The sequence below is a fragment of the Castor canadensis genome, chromosome 5 (genome assembly GCF_047511655.1).
Source record: "Castor canadensis chromosome 5, mCasCan1.hap1v2, whole genome shotgun sequence".
In the NCBI taxonomy this organism is placed as follows: domain Eukaryota; kingdom Metazoa; phylum Chordata; class Mammalia; order Rodentia; family Castoridae; genus Castor; species Castor canadensis.
In genome coordinates this window covers 74,989,320-75,010,107 of record NC_133390.1, presented here as the reverse complement: position 1 = coordinate 75,010,107, position 20,788 = coordinate 74,989,320, and the positions used below count along the sequence as shown (strand labels likewise).

Below are 20,788 nucleotides of genomic sequence, written 5' to 3'. Positions count from 1 at the left end.
GAATGCATTTTTAGGATATTTTCAATGTATGATGGGCTTATTAGGATATAACCCCATCAAAAGGTAAGGTAACTGTGTGTACATGTGTGTAATTTCACTCTACCTTTTTTTTTTTGGTAGCCACATTTTTTACTTTCCTAACTCCCTAGCCAGACCCTTGGATTTAACCAATTCTGCATGTACTTTCTGTCTTATTGGGGTTTATTAAACACTCCCATTTTCATTGAGAATGGAGGAATCATTTTTTCTTGTCCAAAAATTTGGGGAGTGATTTTTTCTGAGAAGAAAAAAATAGGGCTATAGCTTTATTCTGCTCCTTTGAACCCCAGCTTCTCCAGGTTATATGTCATCATTTATTATAAAATATTTGTTCCTCCAATATTCTTAAGTTACTCTATTCACCTTCATAAGTAATTGGAAACACCCCTTTTAATTGTTAATCTGTAGTGGTTATATTATTTCTCTATTCCTTTTGGGCTTGACTTTATTTATTCATGTGGTAATTTGCTATTTGAAGCAATATCCAATTTGTGAAAAATTTTCAGGATTTTTTTCTTTGGTGATACTCAAGAGCAGGTACTCTACTACTTAAGCCATGTCCCCAGGCCTAGGATTTATTGAAAATGTATTTGAACTTGGGAAATTTTTCAGGATTGTTTTGAAAACATATTTGGAAAAGTTTCTTCAACTGCAGCCTGACTTATTTATAAAAAGTAGAGGACATTTTATCACAAATAATCTCAGAAGATAAAAGTATCTTGGGAAGAAATTAATCCAAAGAAAATTTAAATAGAATGTAAGACTTCAAGGATTGTTTGTCTGTACTGGTCTTCCTATGAGTGTAAAATGAAAGGGAATAATAAAGGAAGTTAGGGTTTTACACATGAGGAACAGGAACTTTATAGCTCTAGTGAGTGTCACTTCTCTAAATGAAAGACTCAGACAAAAGTCTTTCTTTTTGGAAGACAGTGGCAGTTTTCTATCCTAACCATCATTGGCACCTGACTCAATTATGAAGAATCTCTTAGCTTTTTTTTCCTTATCAGAATTCTGTTAGTCTGGCCACATCTCAGAAAGGGAATACAAATGACTTCTTAGAATTCTAATAGCATTTCTTCAAATTCCAATTAAGTTGATGTTCTCTGTCTAGAAAAGGATAATCTTACTGAGGGGCCTCCTGGAGACTTCTTTGAGCAGACACTGGTAATCCTCCTGGCAGGGGGGTGGGGTGAGGAGAACGTCTCCCATAAGGAGGTTTTAGCATAATCCTGAGGGCTTCACTATGAGATCCTACGGTTCTGTCAATACCATGAGTTCTTCAAAAGCAGAAAGGCAAATTTGGCTACACTTAGAAATGTACCTGTTAGAAAAGATTACTAATTCCTCCCTTACCCTCATCCCCTTCTCTGAAAGAAGAAGACTGATATTCTTAAAACGCTGGCAGCTTTCTGTGGTCAGGCGAAAGTACTTTGATAATTGTGTGCTGATGCTGTGTGGGAGCTCTTCTGTCTGCCAAACAAAGGGATGGAGTTAGATGTACCTGAGAGCCCTTCCAGGTCTATGTCTCAAACATCTGTAAAACTTCCTGTTATACTCACGGACACTTGTCAGGGTAAAGGAAGGAGAGAAGGAAGCTACAGGGTATTTTAAATACATACTTTTGCATTGGGAGAGGAAAAACCCCCAGCTCATTTAGTTACAACATATAACCAGAGTGTGGATTTTTATTTGAGGTGAAAGGCAACATTCCTATTTCCACCAAAATTGTCTCCACTGGTACAGGCCACTCAAATATAAATATAAAAAGATAAGCTCATTACTTGCACTTTATTTTATCTCTCTCTCTTTTTTTTATCTTTTAGTCTCCTTCTCCCTAGTTTTTGTAATACACTCCCACCCATAAACACATAGACTTTTTGTTTTTGATTTTAATTTAGAAAGGAGCCATGTAGGGAAAAGGCAATACAGACTAATGGTTTAAAGAAAAAAAAACAAGCAAGGAACAGAGCTCAGTCCCAGCTCCATTGCCATCTCCCTGTGGTATCCTAAAATCATGATCAGTACATTTATTTCATAGGTTGCTATAACATGAAAATGAATTAAATCTGTCTTTGTACACTATATGAAGGTCCATACCACAGGGTATACAAATTTACATGGGAGGCAATTATTAGTCTACATCCACTTAGGAACCATTATACTATAGAAATTTGGTAATCCTCCATTAAAAGCATGAGTTCAATGCCTGATTACCTATCATGGAAATGGGCAACTGTCCACATTTTAAAGGAATTAGTTTCAACATGTACCTTTTATTCTGGTAAGAATTATGCATGAAAAAGAGGCCAGTTTTGATACCACCTAAACTGGGTAGACTAGATTCTTGATGTAGAGAAAATGGTACTGATACCATTTTAGTATTTAGCAGGAACTGAAGTTTCAAGGGCTTAGAAATGCATTTATAGAAGTCATTTAGTACAATCTTCTGTCTTGGGTATCCCACCACCCTCCAACAAGGAAGCCTGATCAGTTTATTCAGCTTCTTCCTGATGGAAAACTCTTACCACTTTTTTAGAATTTTGGGGAGTTCTGGCATATCATGTTAAGGAAGATCTTCTTGCATCTCTGTAACTTTCATCCTCTGGTTGTAGTTCTGTTTCACCTCAATAAACAGAATAAGCCTATTTGAAATGAAGATTGAAGTCAAGCTCCTGGGAGTCCCTTTCTTTCCTCAGTGAGCTGGCCCTGAGTCTACAATTATTTCCCCTGGGGTAAGGTTTCATATCCCTGATTGCTCTGGTCACTCTCTTCTTTGTCTAGACCTTTAAAGTGTGCTGCCTGGTATGCCTCAGGGCTTTCAAATAGCAATTTGACCAGTACAATCACTTCCATCATTCTTGACATTGTTCCTCTTCTTGTAATCTAAGTGGGTATAAGCCTTTTTGACAGCATCACAGCATTTCCTTTTAGTGATTCAGGCAGCACTCTGTGACTGTCCTGGATTGAGAGCTAAAGATGCAGTAGAGTCTGGCAGGACTCTATGCCAGAGGACAGGATGGGGGCCCAGAGCTACAAAGGCCGTTTGGATAGAAGGATAGTCAGGAGGTTTGGAACTGAAAGGCAATATTCTTTGAGATCAGACCTCTGACATCTCAATAAAAGAATGGGAGATTTGAGCCTTTCCCTATGGTCCTTTGACACCTAATGCCTTTAAGCTATGCAAAGGGAAAGTTAACTTGGAGTTGAAAAGTTGTGTGAATAGTTTCAACCACTAGTATTTCTTGGAGTAGTAACATCTTTTATTCAAATGTGTGGTATGTGTATGGGTGTATTTTTATTATTTTTTTTATTGTTTTATTATTCATATGTGCATACAATGCTTGGGTCATTTCTCCCCCCTGCCCTCACCCCCTCCCTTACCACCCACTCCGCCCCCTCCTTCTCCCCCCCACGCCCTCAATACCCGGCAGAAACTATTTTGCCCTTATCTCTAATTTTGTTGAAGAGAGAGTATAAGCAATAATAGGAAGGAACAAGGGTTTTTGCTAGTTGAGATAAGGATAGCTATACAGGGAGTTGACTCACATTGATTTCCTGTGCGTGTGTGTTACCTTCTAGGTTAATTCTTTTTGATCTAACCTTTTCTCTAGTTCCTGGTCCCCTTCTCCTATTGGCCTCAGTTGCTTTTAAGGTATCTGCTTTAGTTTCTCTGCATTGAGGGCAACAAATGCTAGCTAATTTTTAGGTGTCTTACCTATCCTCACTCCTCCCTTGTGTGCTCTCGCTTTTATCATGTGCTCAAAGTCCAATTCCCTTTTGTGTTTGCCCTTGATCTAATGTCCACATATGAGGGAGAACATATGATTTTTGGTCTTTTGGGCCAGGCTAACCTCACTCAGAATGATGTTCTCCAATTCCATCCATTTACCAGCGAATGATAACATTGCGTTCTTCTTCATGGCTGCATAAAATTCCATGTGTATAGATACCACATTTTCTTGATCCATTCGTCAGTAGTGGAGCATCTTGGCTGTTTTGTATGGGTGTATTTTTAATAAGGAAGTTGGAAAAGTATATTGGGCCCTATGCACTTGACTGCATAAAGTAAGGAAGACTTTGAGAAAATAAAAGTTATCTTGAAATAAATAGGCATCATCACTTTGTATGTTGTGATATGGTAGCCAGCCTCCAAGACAGCCCCTCCTTGTGTGCATATCCTTGAATACTGCCCATATGGGAGGTGCTTAGGTTATGAGAGTAGAGTCCTTATGAATGTGATTAGTGTCCTTATGAAAGAGGCCTAAGGGAGCTTGTTTGTCCCCTTTTTCATATAAAGATACAGCAAGATGTCATTTATGAGGAACAGGGCTCTCACTACATACCAAATTTGCTGGAGCTTTGACCTTGGACTTTCCAACCTCCAGAACCTCTTATTTATAAGTTAGCTAGTTATAGTAGCCCAAATTGACTAAGACACAATGTTTCTTCTGAGACTAGGTCATGAAAGATACTGTGGAATCTGCCTTGCACTCTCGGATCACTTGTTCTGGAGAGGTCATTCCCCATGTCATGAAGACACTTAAATAGCCCTATAGAAAGGTCTTCATGGTGAGAAACTGAGGCTTCCTGCCAACAGCCAGCATTGACTTACTACCCATGTAAGCAGATCATGTCAAAAGAGCCTCCCTGAGCCCCAGTTAAGCCTTCACATGACTATACCCGATAGACAACTTGACTGTACCATCTTAAAATCCTGAACCAGAACTATCCAACTAAGCTGCTCCTAAATTCCTGGCCCACAGAAACTGTACGATAATGTTTATTGCTATTTAAGTTACTAAGCTACTATGTTTTAAGCTCCTAAGCTTTGAGGAATTTGTTATGCAGCCACAAATAACTAATATAGATGCACAGGAATGAAGAACAAATACTATAGGCCCTTCATACTATGCCTGGACCTGTCCTAGCCCTTAAGGGAGAACAAGTGCTGGGTTCGTTCCTGCTTTTGGACATTGCTGACAACTAAATAGGGTTGTCAAAGAGGATGACAAGAAAGAAGGGTAACATATTCTCCCTTCTTCTTCTCTTTTTTTTTTTAGGGGAGGATTAGGATGGCATTGAGAACTCACACAAATGTTTTATTTTAGTCCTCAGTGACTCCTGGGAAAAACTCACTTTGGCCTTTGCCAATGATGTGCTATGAGGCTTTGGGTCCTTGAGAGCAGAACTTAGATCTTATTTAATTCTGTCTTAATTGCCTAGCAATTTGGTAAATGTCACAATGTAGCCCCAGTACAACAACAGCAACAATAACAAGAAGAAGAATAAATTGCCTAGTAAGTGATCATATATGAACAATGAGTGATATCAAGGGGAGGGCAAACTTTCCTCCCTCTTTCTGAATTCAGATCAAATTCGATTCTTAGAATGATTTCTTACTGGGACCATTCTATTCACAGTTCATCAATGAGTTGATAATAATATCATGTATGTCATCAGCCATTTTCACTATAAAATGACCCCCAACTCTCCCTTAAGGTCCTTTTCTTTTAGATGCCCACCCCCTTTGATTCTGCTGTCCCATTTCCTCTACCCAATGTTGCTTTAACTTTGCTCAAAATCTCAGCATGCTTGATCCAGCAAAGCAGAACAATCTGCTCCAATATACCAACATATCACTATCAAGTGGTCCGAAATCATAGTGCAAAGAGTTTTGGGCTGGAGCTAGGAGCCCTGAGTTGTGGGCTGCTTCGTCACTGATTAATTAGCTTATGTGGCCTTGGGAAAATTGCTTTCCCTTTTGGGACCTCAGTTTCTTCACCTCAAGTTGAGAAGGGGTCTACATGAGCTCCAAGTCGTGGGGTTCTCTCAAGAGAGGATTCTAGGGTGCGACCCAAAAGTGAAACCCAGCAGTCAGCATATCTCTGAGTGTCTGCTATGATTATAGTGCAAGGTTCCTCGGACTTCCTCTTGGATAGCCTCACCTAAAGGCTGTCAGGTGTATTGGAAACAGCCTTCCGGTTTTGACAGAGGTGATCGCCTGGTTTCCAGTTCTGTCACTAACTTTGGATGACCTCGGGCAAATTTTTCTACTGGACCTCAGAGTTACAGGGAAGGGAGGTCCCTGTAACTCAGAAGAAGCTCGAAGACCTGGGCAGTGACTTGGAGAGTTTTCAGAGATTCCTCTTCCACATGCTGGGTGGCTCGGCTCTGGAGCGGGGTCTCCGCTGATCAGTTGTTAGGTTCAGAGATGCACGAAATTTAAACCAGGAGTGAGGGCTACCGGCTTAGTTTCGCAGGAGGCGGCTACAGGTGAGTTCTTAAGGGTGCCGCAAGAACTTGTGTAATACCTTGAGAGCATGGCCAGCCGGGTTGGGGATGGGAGGGTGCAAGCATGGGGAAATGAACAAATGAATGAGGCCCCCACCAATAAACTCACTCATACTTGGAATCGATCACTAAGACTTAAAGATTCTCTGAAACCCTCAAATTCTTATCAAAATAACCAGTAAAGATACTCCTCAAACCTTTTACTGAGAGGCGAATAATTAAAAAAAAAAAATCAGTACACAGTCTCTCTCTTTCTCCCTACCAAGCCCCTCTCTCCTCCGCTCCCCCTAACCTGGCTGGCGCAATTAGTTCTTCAAGTCCGCATTTCCCAGTTGGGGATCCATCCTTGCGGACATCTGGGATCGTCCTGCCTTGAAGTTGGGAACAGCACGTGTTCAGTGGGGTTAAGTCTCAGACTGTGTCCTAGATCTAGTGCAGGTCACATCTCTCTTCATACACCTCGACTCTCCCGGGCCGGCTGTGCTACTAGCTCAGAACTGCAGGACGCAAGGGTGGGCTAGGGCGAGGTACGGCGGGCTGTCCCAAAGCCACTCCAGACCACCTGTAGCGTCTGTGTGCCAACTCCTTTGTCCTCAGAGCCACTACGATGGCCGCCCCTTTAAGCAGGGCGCTTCCCTAGGGATGCGCGGCGGGTCCCCTTCGCAGCTCCCCAGCCCCCTCCCAATCCTCCTCCCCTTTCCAACCCAAAGGTAGTAGCGCGGAGAGCCCCGGGCTCGGCGCGAGCCGCCTCCTCACTTCTCATTGGCTGAGAGCGCGGGGAAAGCAGTCACGTGGGAGCGCGGCAATCCAGCTCTGGGGCCGCCATCTTGGCGGAAAGTTTGGGGGGAGAGCGGCTGGGGGCGCGGAAGGGAGGCGAGGTTCCGGGGGTGGGGCGGCTAGGAGGCGAGAGGCAAGCGGGTTAGCGGGCCGTGCGAGAGAGGAGGCGTCGGCGGCCGAGGAGGAGGACGAGGGCGCGGGGGTGCGGCCGCCGAGGGGAGCTCCTCCCCCCCTCCCCTCACCCCCTCAGCTGAGCTGCTCCAGCCCGGGGCGGGGCGGGGGTACGTGGAGCGGGACAGGGCGGGGGAGCTGCTCCGGGTCGGGCCGAAGAGCAGCCTGGCTCCCCGCGCACGCCGCTCGCAGGAACTTTGTGTCGGCGCCGCAGGTGTGGGGGCCCGCGGCGGTGTGCATGTGCGGCGCCCCGAGGCGGCCGCGGTCCTGTCCGGCCCCTGCGGGAGCAGCCCGGAGGAGGCGAGCACGGAGAAAGGCAAGCGAGGGGAGGGGGCCGGGCAGGGCGGGGAGGGGTGACCGGCCCCCCGCCGATCCCTTCTCCGCGCTCTCGGCGGCCGGCGGCGGCGGCTGGCTCCCGGGCCAAGTGTCGGGGCGACTTCACTCCTCGCCTCCGGTAGCAGGTGTGTGTTGGAGGTGTGGACACTTGGGCCGTGTGAGAGGCGGCCCCACTGCTTGGTTTTAGGTGCCCTCTTTGGGGAGTGGGGCGCTTTCGAGGTAATTTACAAGGGTGCCCAGCCCTGGGAAGCGAGCTTGCATTGATTGACACTGCTGGGGCTCCAAGCGCTTCCTGTCACTTGGGAAAACTTTGGAAGGTGGGCATTCCTAGTAGGACTGGCAGGTTTTCGGTTCGAGAGAAATGGGAAGTGCTCATCGAACTAGTATTCTGTGCTGTTCTTTAGTTCTTTTCCTTTCTGTTTTGTGTTTCTAAAGGTGTGTGTCCTCTTCCTGATTCTGGGGGACAATGCCGGTCCGGAAGCAAGGTGAGAAAGGGTTTCATTCCACTCTTGTGGAATGTCACTTGCTTTGCCTTATGTCGATTTTGTGATTGTCTTTTTAAAAATGTTTGTGTAACTGATGGAGCAGAAAGGTCCTAACTTTATTGCTTAGGGAATCTAAGCCTCACATCATTTTAGAAGATGGAAACACCTAAATGTTTATTAAACCTTTCTTGACGTCTCCTTAGTGATTAGAGAAGCAACTAATTCCCCCCACACAATGTCTTTTTAAAAATTCCGAATTGGTATTTCACTTTATCACTCTTACCAAACCCTATTTTGTGAGCAACTGTGGGATACTAAGAACTAATGTTTTGAAACACTTAAAATCTGGATTTTAATAACAAATTGTAAATGACCTGAAACTAAGTTCCTAATACTTTGATCAGGTGGTTGGTCTTTTACTATTGTAAACTACCAGTCCACATTTACTGCACACTGCTCACTTTCCTTTTTTTCTACTGCGATATATATTTAAATTTTTTCTTGGTCATTTCAGGGAATATGTATGCATGAAAATAAAGACAGCACTTGACCTAGAGGATTGAGATGTCTTGCAGGATTATTTGCCCTAGCATGTAACACTTTTTTGCAAAAGAAAAAAAAAAAAAAAGGAAAAGAAAAGACCATATGCACACTTAAATCAAACGTTTCTTTTCAGATACCCAGAGAGCCTTACACCTGTTGGAAGAGTATCGATCGAAACTAAGCCAAACTGAAGACAGACAGCTCAGAAGTTCCATAGAACGGGTCATTAACATATTTCAGAGCAACCTCTTTCAGGCTTTAATAGGTGGGAATTTAAACTTTGTGGCCACTGTGTGTCAGCTAGACTTAATGCTTCTATGAATTCAATTATTTTGAACTTTAGAAAAAATGTGTTTGGTTCTCTGTAGTAACTTGAACATCTTCATCAAGTTGTATGTTTTCCATAGCTAGGCCAGCATCCTTTCTAAAAATATTCAGTAACCAGAAAAACTTTAAAGTAGGGTTATTTCAGTGGTCTTTGAGAACAGTGCTTCATATACTAGAACAAACTATTAAGATAGAAGGTGCATAAATGTTTCAAGACCCAAAAGGTAATGACTGAATTACTGTTAGCTTGTTTCTATGTTTGACTTGGGTCTCTCTAGAGTCCTTGAAAATGTTTGTAGGGTTCTGCTATGTTTAAGAACATTCATTCCTTTATAGGCCTCTGTTAAATTTGGTATTTGTACAGGGCAGAATTTTAGACCTGGGAAATGATCTTAGTTAGAAATGATCTTGTTTTATAACCTTATTTTGTAAATGATAAAATTGAAAGCATATTTTTACCCGTAGCTTAAACTCTAGTGGTGTGTTGTTTAAAGGAGAAGTGGACAAATAGCAGCTTTGAGTTCCATTTCTGACACTGCCAGTAATGAATGATATACAAGTCTTTTTACTTACTTAGGTCATTTTATAAAATGTGTATGGTGAAATGAAGCAGTGGAATTTTTAAAATTTTTCTTCTTAAAGTAGCGAGATCCTTTTGAAAAACAAAATCTATTTTGTACACAATCCCCAATATATAAAGGGAATCAATCTTTGGCCCGTCACATACCTCAAAAGTTTGCAAACTACTGAACTAGAAAATTCATTGTTTCCAGGTTTAAGATTAAACATTTTAAAAATTAGTCTTTGACATAGAGCATTTTAAAATAAGGAGACATATATCTGATTGTATTACATTTATTTCCTTTGTAACTTCCAAGCAGATAAGGCCTTGTGTACGTCTATTGATAGAGAAATGGTTGGTGTAATTTGAAGACTACTTGCAAATCAGTGTGCCTTGTCAAGTAACAATAAATTGGTGCTCTCTATGAGGTTTATTTTAGAACTAAAGTTTTTTAAGACCACTTGGTACATCTGAAAAATGTTTCTAGTTTTATTTACTTGGCTTTTGGTGATATTAGGGTTTGAATTTAGGGCATTATGCTTGCTAGGCAGGTGCTCTGCTGCTTAAGCCATGTCCCTAGCCCTGAAAATGTTTTTACTTTAATATATCATAGACGTTAAAAAAAACGTACATTAAGGATAGTGAGCACAGTATAATGAACTGCAATAGATTTGTCATCCATTTTCACAAATTGTCAGCATTTTGTCATTTTTGTTTACATTAATGGACTTTTCTTGTACTTGAATTGCTAAGCTTGTAGGCTTAACATGCAAATGGATAATTAAATTGGTTCTTTTGAAAAACAGCAAAAGAAGAAAAAAATAACTTTTTAGTTATTTGTTTTTCTAGATCAACGTTAAACATCAAAATGTTTTATTTGGTAGGATCACTGTTTAGGGAAAAGCAGTGTGACATATATGTCCACATTTACATAGATTGCAATCCTACTATATTGATGGGCTGTATCTTAAAATTAAGTGGCTAATCAAGTAACAAAACAGAATCTACCTTTCTTACATTTTCCCCTAGATTGGGGATGGACTTGCATTCGGAGGCAAGTCCTATTCTCACCTATCCTCACCTATTCTGTGAGCCTGTTTTTGAATGTTTATTCTTATGTATAATTGAATTTTTGTAGTTTTGATAGGTTTCTAGTTAAGTTTGTATTTGTGAATCTTGTTTGTCTTGTGTAATTTTATTGGTGTCAATTTACTTTAATTTTTTTTTTTTTGAGCTTCAGGGCCTACACTTTGAGCCACTCCCACCAGCCCTTTTATGTGATATTTATTTATTTATTTATTTATTTATTTGAAATAGGGTCTCTTGAACTATTTGCCTAGGCTGGCTTTGAACCGCAAGCCTCCTGATCTCTGCCTCCAGAGTAGGTAGGATTGCAGGGGTGAGCCACTGGCACCCAGCTGATATCAGATTTGCGTGTAAGAAAAGCACTAGATTTTAGAAATAGATAAACTTAGCAGAGTTTTCTGGTGTGCTTTTGCATACTGTGATTGGAGTAATTGTTGACACTACTGAATTAATAAATGCTTTTTTTTTTTTTTTTTGGTGGTGCTGGTGTTTGAACTCAGGACTTTACACTTGTAAGACAGGCACTCATCACTTGAGCCACATCTCCTGTCCCCCAATATATGTATTCTTTGATGCCCACCTCTAATCCCAGTACTCAGGAGGCTGAGGCAGGAGGATCACAAATTGGAGGTCACATAGTGAGTTCAAGGTCATCGTGGGCTACATAGCAAGACCCAGCCTCAAACAACAAGAAAACCCCATTTTTTTATATTTGTTTCTCAGTCTAAAAATATTTAGGCTGATATATTTTTCTTTGTTCTCTTGAGATTGGGTCTTGCTACACAGCCCAAGCTGTTCTGGAACTCATGTAATCCTCTGAGCTGGCCTCAAACCTCATGATCCTTCTGCTTTGGCCTTACTGGGATTATAGATATGCACCACCCCCTTAGCTAAGCTAGCTTCCTTTCTTCCTGCCTGCCTGCCTTCCTGCCTTCCTGCCTTCCTCCTTCCCTTCCTCCCTCCCTCCCTCTAGTACTTGAGGTTGAACTCGGCCTTATATTTGCTAGACAGGTGCTCCACCAATTAAGCCACACACCTTTTGCTTTAGGTATTTTTTGAGTAGTGTGTTGCTGCTTATGCCCAAGCTGGCCTGAACCCAGATCCTCCTATTTATGCTTCTCCCATAGCTAGGATGTCAGGTGCACATCACCGTGCCTCCTTTTATTGGCTGAGATGGGGTCTGGCAAACTTTTATCTGGGTGGCCTTGAACCACAATCCTCCTCACTGCCTCCCAAGTAGCTAGGGTTACAAGCCACCTCAACTGGCTAAGATTTTTTTCTTCTTTTTTGCTTTGCATCTTTGCTGTTGTTTTTGAAACTGTCATAATATACCTTGACCCTGTAAATTGCTGTAAAAACCAGTCCATTGTGTCCATAGTATGTACTGAAAACTCAAGAATTTAATGCTTTTTTCTTTAGTAGGTGGCACTCTGTCTTCTGAGCTGATACCTGTGGACTATTGGATTAAAAGGATACATGGGTCTGACCAGCTAAGTTATTTGAAAGTCGTTTAGTGTTTAGGTTCTTGACTTTTGTAGTTTGGAAATCATTTGCTTAGGTTATAGTAAATTACTTAGTTATTTGTTTGGATACTGAATGTTTTTGTGCTTGTATCAGTATTGTTATTTATTGATTCTTTGAACTGGTGGTTTGTATTGACTGTATTCATGCATTTAAAAAGAAGTTTGTGAGGGGATGTAGAGGTTTTGTGTTACAGAAATACTGATTCCACCCCCGCCTTCCATAAATTAGGTTTCTGATACCTTGGGGTTATTCAGAGGAATAGGCATATACACTATACTGTATTATATCTATTCTAAGACACCAACTTTTGAAATATTATAATATGTCTGAATTTGGAAGGCGTCTTATAAATGGTATATGTTCTTTGATGTTTTGTTTGTTTTGAGGCAGGGTCTCACTATGTTGGCCTCAAACTTGAGATCTTCCTGCCTCACTCTCCTGAGTACTGGGATAACAGATACGAGCCACAATGCCTGACTGGTGTATGTCATTTTTAATTGTCTTTGCTTTTTTGCATTCTTGGTGGTACATAAAATAATGGTATAATTTATAATTGATAATATTTATAATTTAGTGAAATATAGAAATTGTTATACTACCTCTGATACTTTGTAGTATCCTCGAACAATGGCTTAAAGATAAATTTTTTTTTTAAATTTTGAATTTCAGGTGAGGTGTTTCTTTAGAACTGAATATTTAAAGTTGTATCTAAACAAAATTCATGAGCTGCACATTTGTTTAAAATTTATTCCCAAAACATATCTAGTGTGTGAGAGTGTGTGTGTGTGTGTGTTTTAATAATGGGAGATAGTTCTGCCTAATTTCACTCCCTGAGTTAGGTGAGAATAATTTGAGAGCTTAATATATTTGATTTTGTCTTTGCATTTTCTGAACTTAAAATTTTATAAGAAAGGTAGATTGGATATGGTTTGATTACCTTCAGAGCCCAGATGTTCAGAGCCATAGTTGGTTTCAGGTCATTCTTGATTCTGGATATCCAGTCTTCCATACCATCCTTATTTGTAAATAGTGAGTTTCAGACTTTTGACTCCTTTAACGTGTTACCCATTTTGAAATGTAATAGGAATGTTAAGTATGTTCATATTGTTACAAAACAGGTCTTCAGAACACTCATCTTGCAAAACTGAAGCTCTGTATATCTATTAAACTATTTCCTCCCTTTTTTTCCTCAATTCCCCCCACCAAGCCTCTCATAACCACCATTTTACTTTGTATTTTTATGAGTTTGACTACATAAGTTTCCACATGTAAGTGAAATTATACAGTATTTGTCTTTTTTTGTGACTGGTTTATTTCATTTAACATGAAATCTGAAAAGTTCATCCATCTGATATGTGACAAGATTTACTTCCTTTTTTTTTTAATTTCCTTCCTTTTAAAGGCTGAATAATATTCCATTATATGTACATACCACATTCTGTGATCTGTTCATTCATTGAAGGACATTGGATTTCTTCCTTCTCTTTGATATTACAAGTAGTACTGCTGTATTAGTGTGCAAATATTCTTTTAGGCCCTGCTTTCATTTCTTTTGGATGTATACTCAGACATGCAATTGTGAACTCAGTTGGTTATATTGTTAATTTTTAAAAGGAATTACTACTGTACTGTTTTCCTTAGTGGTTGCACCCTTTTATAATCCCATCACTAGTGATTGGGGTTCCAGTTTCTCCACATCCTTGCCTACCATTGTTTCCTTTTTTTTTTTTTTTTGCAGTACTGGGTGCTACATCTTGAGCCACTCTACCAGGTCTCTTCTGTGATGTTTTTTGGTTTTTTTTTTTTTTTTTTTTTTTTTTTGAGATAGGGTCTTGTGAACTATTGCCCAACTGGCTCCAAATCCCGATCTGATCTTGATCGCTGCCCTGATTAGCTAGGATTACAGGTGTGAGACACCGGCGCCCATTGTTTCCTTTTTAAAAATTTTAAAACAAAGAATAGCCATCTTAATCAGTGTGAGACTGTGACTCTTTTAAGTGTATGTGAAAACAAATAGTGGCTAACATTTATCTGTGACCTGATACAAGCATCGCACTTAGTCATCAGGGTCCTATGAGGTGCATATTCACCAGTGGGGTGATTATACTAGCTCACATTTTAGAAGACTGAGCTCTGAGAAATGACCAATCTTGACCATGAAACCTCAGATACTAAATTGTGCAGCCTGTAATTGAGTTCAACTAATCTGAATCCAGGGCCTCTTCTCACCTTCAATAATTAGAATATTCTGTATCATTTTCAGTTGAATTATTTTAAATGCAATAATCCTAATAGGATATTTAAGACATACTGGTTTGTAGGGTCAGTGGTTTATTTATTTATTTTTTATACTTATCACTTTGAAGGAGAATATTTATAATGATGAATTGATCTTATAATTAAGATTTGAAAACTTCCAGCTATCTAGGAAAAATGTCAAAATTGCTTAGGTTTTTTTTTTTTTTTTCCCCTCATAACTGATATTACATTTTAGTCTGTTAACACTTGTATGTGTAACTTTGCAGGCTTAGTTTTGAGCAAGAAAAGTAACAGGGTATGGATTAGACTGTCGGCCAAAACTTCATGGAATCGAAAGAGCATTTTATTAATTTCTCACTTGTGGTTTTGATTTCATTAGATTAAGTTATTTATTTGCTGATAGTTTTGCTTACTGCAACTCTGCAGCAGTATTTTGATTATGCTGGATCTAGTTGATTTCTCCTTAGAATATTGGAATTACAAAGCTGTAAAAACATCTGTAAATATTTCTTCTAAGCCATTTCATCTGTGCAGGGTAAAAGGTTTCCTCAGTACAGGATCCAGACTATAACCAGGTAATAACATTTAGCTGTAATTTGTCTTTAATCTTGGGGTTGATTCCCCAGCCTTTCTTTGTATTTTATGAAATTGAGTTTTTTGAGAGGGAGGTCAGTGATTGGTGTTTTAACTCAGGGCTTCATACTTGCGAAGGAGGCACTCTACCACTTCAGCCACACATCTAGCCAACTTGACATGTTTAAAGGATACAGTTCCTCTTTGCTCTTATTGTTTTATATGTTGTCTTCTATTTGGGGTTGGTCTGATGTCTTTGATTCAGATTTTGATTAGTTCAGATTCAGATTAGATTAGATTCAGATCTTGTTTTACTGACTCAGGATTCTGTACATCCAGAGGTATATGTTAATTTTGATTATCCAATTACATGTTGTCTTATTTCTCTGTAGTCAGTTCCCCCCCTTACATCTAATAAACAATGTGTGTGGGAGACACTTGAACACGATACACACATCTTTCTCTTTAACAAAATTTCCTCCTAGACATCTATTGACAATTCTTGCTCCAAGTAGTTCTTAGTGTGGTTGTTGAAATGACAGTTTTCTTATAGTAGCATTCCGCTATCTTTCCTAGTTAATACTTGGCATTGTACTGTAACCAGAAACCCTTCTTCTCTTTTGTCTATTATGAACTTGTACATTTCTGTTTCTTTCTGTGTTTCACATTTTTTAGCATCCAAATAATTCTGGTGCTTAGATTGTCTTACATTTAGCCAGGGGAATCTCTCTGAGCACTTTCTTAATTCTTACTACAACAGGATGCTCTAGTTTATCTTGTACTTACTCTGCCCCAGTCCAGGAACCAGCCATTTCTCAGATGTTCTGGTTCTTTTATATATATGCTTTGTTTTTAAAGGAGTATTCATGAGAATATTACATGATTGTTAGTCAAATAGTTTCTAAAGTGTCGAAATAACTTAGTTTTGCACACTGGTTAGACATCTTCCCTGTTTCTAGTGTGTTAAAGGTAAATTGTGTGTAATGCTTTGTAGGATATTCTTTTCTCTTTGAAAATGAAAATTGCTTTGTAAATATACATTGGTTTAGAAGAAAGCTGAATATCTGCTTGTGTAAATTTGACTATTAATGTATATTTTGGTGTATAAAATCATTGTACTTGCTTTTAGTCAATGAATGTATATAAGTTTTTCTCCCTCTGAAATAGCAGGGTTATGTTTCAGTGTTCTTCAACAATCTAGTTGTCTTTCCTATAGCTCTCCAAAATGGAATTTATTATACAGGTAATGCATGTTCCATGTAAAACATTTAAGACCAGGTAACTATAGTTTGTATAAAATACAAAATATCTTTCTAGAATGTTATTCTGTGTTTATATACATATGCTTTCATGTGTTAAAACAAACTTCCTACACAAGTAAAGTATAAAATTGTTTTCTACTTGAGAGTAGATATTTAAAATTAGTATATAAGGTGGAAAATTATACGTGGTTAAAATTATCCTTAGAAATCTTTTAGCAGTTTAATACTGTTGCTCATTGACTCCAACACAATTGCTTTTTCTCTAGTGGAAAGGAATAATGATTCCTTCAGTTTGTTTTAGTTGAGCACCAAAATAGTTGGCTTGTGTTTAAGTGACCTCTTGTGCTAAAAACATACAATTGAAGAACTACGTTATGTACAGTGAGATATATCAAGATTCTCACTTCATGAGAGACACATGAAAACCAAACACTACCCAAGGGAACAGTCTTCACCCTTCTCATTTTGTATTTGTGACATTCACATATTGGGTAGACTTGACAGGTAGAATTGCCTTTTTGGGGGGAGGTGGAGGTACTGCAGTTGAATTTGTGTAAATGTATGTAGTTTAACTTCTCTGTACTAATAATTATTTTTAACTCCCCTCCCGCCCAGATTCATCTTTCCATATGGATATCTTTCCATATAATAGAGTTGTACTATTTTCAATGACTACATTGTATAGATTTTGCTGTAGTTTTATTAATGGCTTCTCAGTAGCATTTAAATTTTGTGATTTTTCTGAATTATATTTATATTGTTTACAGTTATATTTAATGAATTATATTTATTGTGTTTACACTTTTTAATTATTTATTTATTTTTTGCTTCACATTCTTTATTATATCCTTAGGACAAAGTCCTAGAAGTAAATTACTTGGTCAAAGTGGGTATATGTTTTAAGTGTATTGGTTAAATACTCCTAGGAATATCAGTTTAATCTTTTAGGTAGCATATAGAAGAACAACCAATTTATCATACCTTACGTAATATTGAGTATTGTCTATCTTAATATTTTTCCTGTGATATGTGTAATATACCTTTAGTTTTGATGTTTTATTGTACATTTCTTTGATTAAAGAAATAACCAAAGTTGTAAAAATGTCCTTTGGTTATTTTAATTTTTGTGAATTATCTGTTTGTGACATTGTACTTTGTCCCTCTCTTTTTTCATTTTTACTTAGGGATGTAAAAATCTACATTAGACATACCAATTGTGCTGTGTAAGTTGCATATAAGTTCCCTTGTTTGTCATTTGTTTTTAAATGGAGTTTTAAAAAAACACAGATTTACTTTGGCTAGATTTATCATATTTTTCTGTCATCTGGTCTTGGTATCACGCTTGATGACCCCACTTCCAATATTAAATCCCCAAGATTATTATAATCTGTCCCCAGGATTATAAAAGCATCACCTATATTCAAATTATTTCAAGACTTCTTTAATATTTAAAAATTTTAAATACTTGGCAATTATTTTAATATAAAATATTGGATTGATAATTTTTAAAATATAAACTTGTTATTGTGCTTCCTTACACATTTAAAAGTTTTGTTTGTTAGCATATATTGGTTGTATGAGGCGGTTTCATTGTGACATTGTGACATTTACGTATGTGTTTAGAACATATCTTAGTTAGATTTACCCCTTCATCATTCTCGCACATCCCCCTCCCTGCTCTTCTTAGAACAGTTTCAACAGGTTCCATTGTTCTATTTTCATACATGTATACAAAGTACATCCACCATATTCATATCAATATGAATGATATGAATCACCTTCTTTCACCCTCTCTGTTTACCCTCCCCCTTCCCATTGGTACCCACTCCCAAACAAGATCTATTTTACCTTCCTGTCCTTCATTTTTTTAAGTGGATATTATTGTTCGGGGGACGTTTTCTTGGTATTTCACACATGTATATATTATACTTTAATCAGATTGACCCCTCTATTAATTACTTTCTTTCTGTCACCCTGCTCCTCTATTCAGCAGCTTTCAGTGGATTTCGTTATACTGTCTTCATACGCAGACATAGTGTTTTTCAGTTTTATTCATTATCATCTCTTTTCTTCTCTTGCCTCCTCATAGTCCCCTCAGACAGACCCAGAATAATCATGTTCTCTGTGAATCTATCTACACACAACAAACACATATATGTATGTAAGATCATATATGCATTTGTATATACATTTATCTTACAGATCTAGCTTTCATATATGAGGAAAACATGGGACCCTTGTACTTAATGAACCTGGCTTACTTCACTTAACAGCATGATGTCCAGTTTCATCCGTCTACCTGAAAACAACATAATTTCATTTATTATGGCTGTATGATACTCCATTGTGTATATATACCACATTTTCTTAATCCATTCAGTTGTAGGGCATCTGGGCTATTTTCAAAGTTTAGCTATTTTGAATAATGCTACAATAAACATGGGTGTGCAAGTGACTCTTACTATCTCCTGGTCTATATTCTTTTGCATATGGATCATAGGGAGGTCTGTTTTTAGTTTTTTGAGGAACTCCCTACTGTTTTCCATAGTGGTTGCACTAATTTACATTCCCACCAACAGTGGGTAAAGGTTCCTTTTTCCTCCTGGTCTTCACCAGCATTTGTTTGTGTTATTGATGACTGGAATCAGGTTGCTTTGATTTGACATTTCTTCAAGTATTTATTGGCTATTTATATTTCTTCTTTTGAGAATGGTTTGTTTGGTTCATTTGCCCATTTATTGAATGGGTTGTTGCTTCTTCTCAGGGTTAGTTTTTTGAGTTCCCTGTATATTTTGGTTATTAATACCTTGTCAGCTCTATAACTGGCAAAGATTTTCTCCTGTTCTGTAGGCTATCTCTTTAGTCTAGTGACTGTTTCTTTTGCTGTGCAAAAGCTTTTTAGTTTGATGCAGTGTTCCCATTTGTTGAACCTTTCTCTTAATTGCTGAACTATTCATGAAGTTACTACCTATGCTTATCTGTTCCAGCGTATTCCCTAGTCTTTCCTATAGTAGTTGCACAGTTTCAGGTCTTGTATTAAGATCCTTAATACACTTTGAATTGATGCTAGTACAAGGTGAGAGACTGAGATCTAGTTTCAGTATTCTACATTTAGGTCTCCAGTTCTGCCAGCACTGTTTGTTGAAGAGGCTTTCTTTTCTTCAACAGATATTTTGGGCTTCTTTTACAAAAATCAGATAACTGTAGCTTCGTAAGTTTGTGTCTGGGTCTTTTATTCCATTGGTCTTCATGTCTGTTTTTGTGCCAGTACCATGCTGTTTTTATTACTATGGCTTTGTAGTGTAGTTTGAAGTTAGGTATTGTGATACCTCCAAGCATTGCTCTTTTTACTCAGGATTGTTTTGTCTATTTGAGGTCTTTGGGTTTTCATATGAACTTTAGGATTGACTTTTTTTTTCTCTTTGAAGAATATCATTGGAATTTTGATGGGGATTGCATTAAACATATAGATTGCTTTGGTAATATACCCATTTTTACAATATTGATTCTGCTGATTCATGAGCTTGGGAAATTTTTCTACCTTCTGATGTCTTCTTCAGTTTCTCTCTTCAGTGACTTATAGTTTTCATTGTAGAGGTCTTTACTTCCTTTGTTAAATTTATCCTATTTTGTTTTTTGAGGCTATTGTGAATAGGATTGTTTTCCTGATTTCTTTCTGTCCATTTTTGGTGCATAGAAAAGCTACTGATTTTTGTGTATTGATTTTTGATTCCTGTTACTTTGCTGAAAGTGTTTATGATGTCTAGGAATTTTTTGGTGGAATTTTTAGGAACTTTTAGGTACAAGGTCATCTGCAAAAAAGGATAAGTTGACTTCTTCCTTCCCTATTTGAACTCCTTTTATACTTCCAACTGTCTGCTGGCTAGGAATTCCAAAACTATATTGAATAAGAGGGGGGACAGTAGACATCCCTGTTCTGTTCTTTGCTTTAGAGAAAATAGTTTCAGGTTTTAGTATAGTTCAGTTTTAGTATAATGGCTTGTTGTATACAGCCTTTATTATGTTGAGGTATGTTCCTTCGGTTCCTAGTTTCTTCAGCACTTTTGTCATGAAAGGATACTGAACCTTGTCAAAGGCTTTTTCTGCATCTATTGAGATGATTATGTGATTTTTGGTTTTGACTGTTTATATACTGTATTATATTTGTTGATTTGTATATGTTAACCACTCTTGCATCCCTGGAATGAAATTGACTTAGTCCTGGTGTGTGATGTTTTTGATGTGCCTTTAAATTCAGTTGTAAGTACTTTATTGAGAATTTTTGTGTCTGTGTTCATTAAAGAGATTGGTCTGTAATTCTCTTTTTGTTGTTGTTGTGTCCTTGTCTGATTTTGGAATGAGTAACACCACCTTCATAGAATGAGTTTGATGGTGTTCCTTCCCTTTCTATTTCATGGAAAAGTTTGAGGAGTATTGGTATTCTTCTTTAAAGGTCTGATAAAATTCACCTGTATTCATGGGATCCTGAGCTTTTCTTTGTTGGAAAATTCTTTATTACTGCTTCAATCTCATTGTTTGCTATAGATCAATTT

At 38.3% G+C, this 20,788-nt stretch overlaps 1 protein-coding gene across 16 annotated transcripts in view; it reads left to right on the top strand.

Annotated features, from left to right (window-relative positions):
* The first annotated feature begins 7,409 nt into the window (after nucleotides 1-7,409).
* Nucleotides 7,410-20,788, top strand: part of Dlg1 (discs large MAGUK scaffold protein 1) — a 270,953-nt gene continuing 257,574 nt past the window's right edge. For 8 of the 16 annotated variants that reach the window (XM_074073459.1, XM_074073467.1, XM_074073466.1 and 5 more), the window contains exons 1-3: nucleotides 7,411-7,594; nucleotides 8,050-8,099; nucleotides 8,776-8,907. In XM_074073459.1, the coding sequence (XP_073929560.1) occupies nucleotides 8,081-8,099; nucleotides 8,776-8,907 (151 nt within the window). In that variant the 5' untranslated portion in view covers nucleotides 7,411-7,594; nucleotides 8,050-8,080. Of the gene's footprint in view, nucleotides 7,595-7,670; nucleotides 7,740-8,049; nucleotides 8,100-8,775; nucleotides 8,908-20,788 lie in introns of those variants that run through there. The other 8 variants (XM_074073460.1, XM_074073454.1, XM_074073461.1 and 5 more) reach the window with 3 other exon arrangements.